Source organism: Nannospalax galili, unplaced genomic scaffold, assembly GCF_000622305.1.
Source record: "Nannospalax galili isolate Female #2095 unplaced genomic scaffold, S.galili_v1.0 scaffold541, whole genome shotgun sequence".
Classification (NCBI taxonomy): Eukaryota; Metazoa; Chordata; class Mammalia; order Rodentia; family Spalacidae; genus Nannospalax; species Nannospalax galili.
In genome coordinates this window covers 1,265,143-1,272,921 of record NW_008345054.1, presented here as the reverse complement: position 1 = coordinate 1,272,921, position 7,779 = coordinate 1,265,143, and the positions used below count along the sequence as shown (strand labels likewise).

General features: G+C 43.1%; 1 protein-coding gene across 2 annotated transcripts in view; it reads left to right on the top strand.

Moving 5' to 3' along the window:
- Nucleotides 1-7,779, top strand: part of Ets1 (ETS proto-oncogene 1, transcription factor) — a 126,633-nt gene that overhangs the window by 93,541 nt on the left and 25,313 nt on the right. For both annotated transcript variants that reach the window (XM_008841361.2, XM_008841362.3), the window contains 3 exons: nucleotides 2,989-3,108; nucleotides 4,603-4,803; nucleotides 7,690-7,767. In XM_008841361.2, the coding sequence (XP_008839583.1) occupies nucleotides 2,989-3,108; nucleotides 4,603-4,803; nucleotides 7,690-7,767 (399 nt within the window). The remainder of the gene's footprint in view (nucleotides 1-2,988; nucleotides 3,109-4,602; nucleotides 4,804-7,689; nucleotides 7,768-7,779) is intronic.

Below are 7,779 nucleotides of genomic sequence, written 5' to 3'. Positions count from 1 at the left end.
TGTGTGTGTGTGTGTATAGCCAAGGTTTAGAAATGACTAGCTCAGAAGTTTCTGTTGCATCCTTGCCTGGAAGTCAGCCATCACATGTCAGTTTCAGCATGTGATACACTAGTAATTCAGGCGTCTAAAAATCACTGTAGTGAAGGTAGTCATTGCAGTAGGCCACAGAAATGCTAGGAGGGATTAGTTCTGGAGAGAAATCGAACCCGAGATGAGTTCAGAAGATGCTTGATTTTGGCCTTGTTTATGTACCCATTGGGGAACAGGGCCTGTGAGTGTGGGAGGATAAGGCTATGTGGGGTTTGGCAAATGATGATATTGGCAAACCTGCAGGATTTGATACCTCACTGTCCTTTCCCACCTACACAAATATATCAGGTGTTATGGATGCGGCTTCCTGTATGCATTTCTAGCTTGCCAATCATCTTACCAGTATTGGGGCTTTCCTAGTTAAAGCCACCACCATCGTCTCTCAGCAGAAGGAATACTACCAGTGTCTTACACGTCCTCTCACATCCACTCATGTGCACCTCTTCAACTGCTCTTTATAGAACAGCCGAGGCTCTCTTCCTGAGGTACAGTGTGATGAGGCCATTCCTCTGATGAACTCTGAGCGACTTTCTATTTTCCTTAGGATGATCTGCCCAATTCCTTTGGGGGCTCCCTGCTTACCCTCCTTCGTCACTCTGATTCGGCAGCATGCATCTTTTCTTGTTTTTACATGTTGTATGTTTTAATTTATTTTTTCTACATTAAAAACAATTGTTCCTTGAAAATTTTATACATTTTGATTGTTCTCTCCCTACCCTTTCTTATTGCCCTGTCACCCACCCCCAATCCTTTTCCTAGATTCATGACTTTTTTTTTGTTTTGTGACTCATTTAGCTTAACCAGGGCCATGTGCGTGACCATTGGTTTGGAGCTATCCATTTGAGGCCAATGGGGTCACCACTGGGTACACAACTAAAGGCAGTGACTACCTCCCCAGGTCCCTGAATCTATTGGTAGTAAATAGTTCAGCCATGAGGGGTAGGCCTTCTGAGCCCCCTCCTCCATCCATGCCTGACTGTTGACGGGCCCATTTCTTCTGTAGTCCCAGTGTCGGTATCTGCAGCAGCTGTGAGTTTGTGATTATAATGACTGTGTCTTGCACGAAGATGACATTTTGCAATACTCCTGCCTGTCTTCTAGTCCTTGTGTTCTTTCTGCCCTCTCTCATGCATTGTTCCCTGGGCCTTAGAGGGAATGGTGCAATTGTCTTGTTTAGGGTTGAGTACCGCGTCACTTATTCTCAGCACCATGTGCAGTGCTAAGTCTCAGCATTCATCACTATTCACTGGAAAGAGAAGCTTCTCTGATTAAGGCTGGGAGTAGCCTTTACCTATGGATATAAACCATTTGATGCTGTGTCAGTTAGATAAACAACACTATTCTTTTCCTCCCTAGGGCCTCGGACCTTCCCTCCCCCACGGTTTTGATTAGATTTACAGCAGGGGCCATGGATTCCATCTTGTGGAATGGGCCACAAATCCTAGCAAAGAGTGGTTGGTTACCCCATAACAATAGTGCTTCTGTTGCTCAGGTGGGCACACCTTGCCTGGCAATTGAACCCCTGTAATTTGTAGGATTCACAGCTAGGTAAGATGGTTGATGCCTTTTCTCCCCCAGCAGCCTGCACAGCACCTTGAGGACTGTGGAAGCTGGCCAACAGGGAAGAAGTTGGAACCATTCCAGCTTTATATTTCCATATCACGCACCCCGGCTGTGGGGTGACAGGGCATCCTTAGTCCTTGCTTCTATTCAGTACAGTGCTTGAAGTCATAGCTAGAACAATAAGATAAGAAAAAGAAAAGGGATACAACCAAGAAAAGAAGCCAGAGTATCCCTGTTTGCAGGTGATATGATACTATACATACGAGACCCTAAAGATTCCACCAGAAAACTAGAACTAATGAACATTTTCAGCAAAGTGGCAGGATCCAAAATTAACATGCAAAAATCAGTAGCTTTTTTATATGTCAATGATAAACACACTGAGGAGGAAATCAGGGGGAAGAAATCTCATTTATAATAGCCTTAAAAAATCATTGTGTATCTAACCAAGGAAGTGAAGAACCTCTGCATTCATCTTCTTGGTAGTAACATACCCCCCCCAATCTCATGACCTTTATTTATGCTTTTTTGTGCCTTAGGACTGTGATCCCTTAAGTTTAGTGATTGCCATGGGATTTTGTGTTGAAAGGAGACTTCTGGACTCTGGTCCAGTATGTCTGAAGTGAGACTGAGAATTTGTATTTGATCATTTCCAGGTGATGCTGATGTACCTGCATGGGACCCACACTCTGAGAACCACTAAGCTAGGGTAGTCTTTTCTTCCTTAATTTCTAAGTGTCCCTCAGAGCTCAAGTCAAGTATCTGTCTTTCTGAGGCAGGTCTCTCTTGGTTCTCCTGGACTTGTAGCGGTTCCTGTTCCTATGCCAACATACAGCTTCTCCTTTGAAACCCTTAATGGCATTGTATCTGAACCTTTGTGTCCGTAGACATTTTAAATGACTGAATCCACTGCAAGGATCAGAAATCTGTGGACTATTTCTGTCGTATTTACTGCTGTTTCTATGCATTCCATGTGTATAACAAGCACCAAGTAATTCTTGGTTGAATGAATAATGTTGTTCCTTCTTTTTATAGGTATCTGAAAATATGTGGTAGCACAAATGGTTTCAGTGACTAAGGATAAGTGGGGACTGTGGATAGTAGAGAGATGCAGATAGAATAAGCTTATTTTGTTCATCGCGATGCAGAAACACGGAAGCAAGGCTTAGGATTTTTTTTTATCCCAGAGGAGTCTAAGCATATTGTCAGTGTTAGCATGTTCTCTCTCAGCTTTCTTTCTTTCGTTCATTCATACCCTCTCATGTTTTGTGAGTGGTTAATTACCTGTGTAATTTTTGCTTCTCATACATACACTGTTTTTTTTTGTTGTCACAGATATGGAATGTGCGGATGTCCCATTGTTAACTCCAAGCAGCAAAGAAATGATGTCCCAAGCATTGAAGGCTACTTTCAGTGGTTTCACAAAAGAACAGCAGCGACTGGGAATCCCAAAAGGTATACTTTTATAGTGGGAACAAGAGACACTGAGGCTAGATTCTCAGGGAAGGCTCCTTTGCTCTCCTGTAGTGAGACTGGCTTAGACAAACCACGCTGGAATCATCAGTGACAGGCTGTTGGAGATGTCTGTTAGAAAAGAGTATAGACACGGGTGCTGCAGTGCCACCCTCTCCCAGGCTTGTCAGTGCCATCTGGGTCTCCGGGCAGTGGTTCCCGACCAAGGAACTGCTGCGTGATTCTGTATGATTCTGTATGTGTGAATATCCACTGGATTTCTGAGAATTCCAGGATATTTTGTAAATTCCTCAGATGATTCCAACTTGTAGACAAGCTTGGGAAACTTTGTTTAAAGTCACTTCGAGCCACTGCAGATGAACCCAGGGGGCTGTGTTGCTTTGTATTTACTGATTACTCTTTTTTCTCTTCCATGTACTTTGGAAAATTGTGTTTGTGCTTTGGGTATCCTTATCTGAAAGGGTTTACTGAGGAATGGAAGGGGTCTGGAGTTGTCAAAAAGGCAAAGTGAGCCCAGAACACATCAGCGTCACCTAGGAACATTCCATGGACAGTCAAGTGCAAAAAGGCAGCTTTTCTATGGGGAAAGATAAAGGAAGGCTGTCTGTAGATCAGACGTGTTCTATCTAGACCCAAGCTTTAATTAGATGTTGTGAATGTATCTATACACTTTTTCCCATGTTTACAACTTTACCACAAACCTGGATGGACAGCAGTGCCAAGCATCTTTTGGAACAGAAGGTAGAGTAAAAGTAGCTTCTGAGCCCTTGGGTGTTCTAGCATCTCATGAAGTTGTCCTTTGGATTAAAGCATTAGTGATGTGGGCACTGTAACCTGGTATCATCTAAGTTCTTATAGTGTCATTGGCATGTATAACTCTATCAAACTTTAGGTCATGCACAAAGCTTATCTGCCATCTGTACTACAATACTACTTAAAACAAGGCCTATGGCATGTGCAGACTTTGCAGGGCATCTGGTCTAATACAGTCCCTAATGATGTCACTCGAATGACTTACTAATTGCTGTGATTATTACAAAGTCTAAGTGGCTAAGATAAAAATAATTGAGTATCATAATCTCAAGTGTATTGAAGGGTTGAGAGCAGACAGGCATGTGCAATTTGTGGAAAACACTTTGCATTGTTAGTATTGCTCTTAAAGAAGCCATATTCTCTTATTTGGGGCTTTTAACAAAATGTAATGGAAATTAGGGTGAGAGAGAAGATCCATGGAAATCTTCACCTGAGTAGAAGGCAGGGAATTACTTATCAGCTGACCACTGTTCCTCAGATCTGGCAAAATAAGTGAGTGGGGAGCTGAGGGTAGGGAGGGGGATATGGAGGAACTGGAGGAATTGTCATCACAGGATGCTGCTCCCTGGGTCTGTGAGTGGCTAGCATCCTCAGCTGCATTCAGTCCCTTCAGTGACTTCTCCCGAGCCTGACCTCCTGCATCCTTGTTTGGTTTCTCCTCAGACCCCCGGCAGTGGACGGAAACTCATGTTCGGGATTGGGTGATGTGGGCTGTAAATGAGTTCAGCCTGAAAGGTGTGGACTTCCAGAAGTTCTGTATGAATGGAGCAGCACTGTGTGCCCTGGGTAAAGACTGCTTCCTTGAGCTGGCTCCAGACTTTGTTGGAGACATCTTGTGGGAACATCTAGAGATCCTGCAGAAAGGTAAATGTGTGTTAACAGGGAGGTGGGGTTGTGTGGTGTTGCTGTAAGAGTAAATGAGAGATGCCCAGCAGTAGGATGCCCATGCTGTTGTCTGTGGGTGTTCAGTCGTGGCGTGAATGGTCTATGGGGGTGTGTCTGGTACAGAGCCTGGTGTATAACACGAGTTTGGCAGATGCTAGTTTCTTTTTCCTCTGTGAATTAAGAGTTCATATTTTAATTTTTAGAAAGATTGTACTTCCTTAGCCTCTTGATATGCAAAATTATGATTCAAGTTGTTTTCTTAGACCCATACACTATTTGAAAAAACAGTACCCACAGCCAAACCCTGGCCAGTTTTTTGTTTCGTTTTGGATTTGTTTTGTTTTGGTCTTTGCCTGGCAGTCTTAATACATGCCCCTTGATCTATGGTGTATAATATCTGGCCGCAGGAAAGCACAGCTTTTCTGAGCTTAGTAACAAGACAGGCTTCTCTGCCCACTTCTGAACTCCACTAACTGGAGTTGTAGTAGTGTAGAATACCTTTTACATCTGGAGCTGAAGCTGGGGTTATGTCAGGACATGATGTTGCAACCTTGTCATGACATGGCCTCCTCTACTGGCCTCTTCTAAGTGACTCATGTCCCACAGCTCTGGCTGAGTATAGAAACAGCAGCAGGCGGCAAACTTGGGTGTTTCTGCGCTTATTTTTCTGAATTTCTTCTTAAAATAAATTGCAGTTACCAGCAGTCAGCAGTGCCCTACAGCTGACTGTAAGCCTAGAAACCCGCTGCCCTCTCTAACCCAGGCCCACCCTTTCCTTGTGGTCACCGGCCCCAGCCCTAGGCACAGCCTCTGGGGGCAGGGCACAGAGCTCAGGATTAGCACTTGTATTTCATATAATACCTTTCTTTGTTGAAGAATATGTCCTGCTCTGCAATGCTGAAGAGAGACCCAGGTTCCATTCCTCTGGGCTCAGAAGTGTGATCTGTGTTCCTCTTCTTCGCCTTCTTGTTGAAAATGCTGAATGAACACAGTCAAGAACTAGGTGACTTCCTGTGGCTGCTCAGGACTGGGAAACAGCTTTAGTTTTTCCCAGAGCACTGACACATTCTTTGTGAAACAGCACCTGTGCCGGCCCCTAGGTGTTGATATGAGTGACCTGTTTATAAGAGGAAAAGACATGGTAGGCTCCTTGCAGAGCTGGTTTAACTGCTGGTTCTGAACCCAAAAGCAGCCTGCACCAGACCATGAAACCAAACATATTCTGCTAATATGGCATTTCTCTGAAATTGAATGATTTCTCAGGGGGAAGTTACCAGGAACTTAGGGGAGTCTCAGCCCACCACTGATCATAGTATATATGTCTCCTTGTTTTCGAAGTGCTGTAAAATACATTTTCTCTTTGGATTATCAAACTAAGCCTGTGAGTGAGATAGGAAGGGCAAGGTTCCTATTGTCTTTGTGAAATAAGCCTTAGGTTAGGAGATCGCCTCAGTTAGTGTGCACCTCCTTAAACTTTACTCAGCTTTGAAATATTTTTGCATTTAACTCTGTTTTTTATCTCTTTAAGTTTAGCTTTCCATTCTATGTTCTTTCTGTGATACTGTGGATTCATAAGGAACTTCTGGCTATAAGACAGGATTGAACTACATTTATGCAATGGAGTAATGTCAGTGAATTGAAGTGAGTTAGGGCATAATTGAGTATGTCCTGTCAGCCAAGCCAGTGTCCTATTGCAAGAGGTAAAAAAAACAAAAACAAAAACAAAACAAAAAAACCCAAACACCAGTCTTTCTTCAGATTCACGTATTTGAAGAGATGAGTGAGATGTTTGTATTTAGGACAACCTTGGTTCCATTCTGTAATTAAACCCGAGCAGCACAGAACCCAGAGAACATAGCTGTTTGGGGTGGAGTTGAAGGCCAAAGGTGCAGGGGATGTTTCAATCTGAGAAACTGCTCAAGCAAAGTTTAATCACTTTATCTCAGCTGTGAACTGTTTTTTTTTTTTTTTTTTTTTTTTTTTTTTTTTTTTTTTTTTTTTTTAAGCACAGGCATAAACTTGTTTTCCCATCAGCCTTTACTCTCAGCAGGCTATCAGATACCTGAGGAAAACCCCAAATCAACAGGCTTCCTTTATATCTGATTCTTACAGTGAAATACAGCCAGGCTCCATAAACAGTCAGTGGTGACCATATTTGATTTCAGGGCTACCAGAGGACCCTGTGCCCACCACGGCTTGCTAGAGAGGAGTTTTGCCCTTTCCTACCTTTTCTCTCTTTGCCTTTCTGGTTTCTATGGTACTGGTGTCTCAGCGGCAGTTTGGATATGGTGCTCATTTTCTTTACATAAGTCCTCAGTTCGCTGAGTGGCGTCACCTTACCCTTGTCTGGGCCTGAACTTGAATTCTGAGAATAGGAAAAACACAGACTAAAGCTAGAGACCTGTTAAATGTGGAGGCTATAAAGACCTCCCTGCCTAAAGACTGGAATGTGTTTCTGAAATATGCTTTAATTGATCAGTTTGAGTGTTGGGTGCTGATTGCAGTGATCCTGAGATGTCTTCAGACTCAAGCCTTCTGTTAGCATCTCTAAAGTAGACTAGCAAACTAATGTCACAAATATATCATGAATGAGGTCTGTTTTCCCAATCCTTCACGATTACTCACTGAGTCTCCTTCCAAGATATTAAATCCCATTTCACAGCTACTGAAATAATAAATGTAGCCATACTTTTATGATCTCATCCTGAGACATGGCCCCAGTCAGTCAGACTTAACTCAGTTAATGGGCTTGCAGAGTTCGTAGAAAAAAGGTTGAGATCACTGTGGTCCTTGCATCCAAGATCCTTGTAAGCCAATTGTTCCTGCATGTTGTCTTTATTTCATTCGTTACTGTGTCTGTTACAGAGGATGTGAAACCATATCAAGTTAATGGAGTCAACCCTACCTATCCAGAATCCCGTTATACCTCGGATTACTTCATCAGTAAGTGCCAGC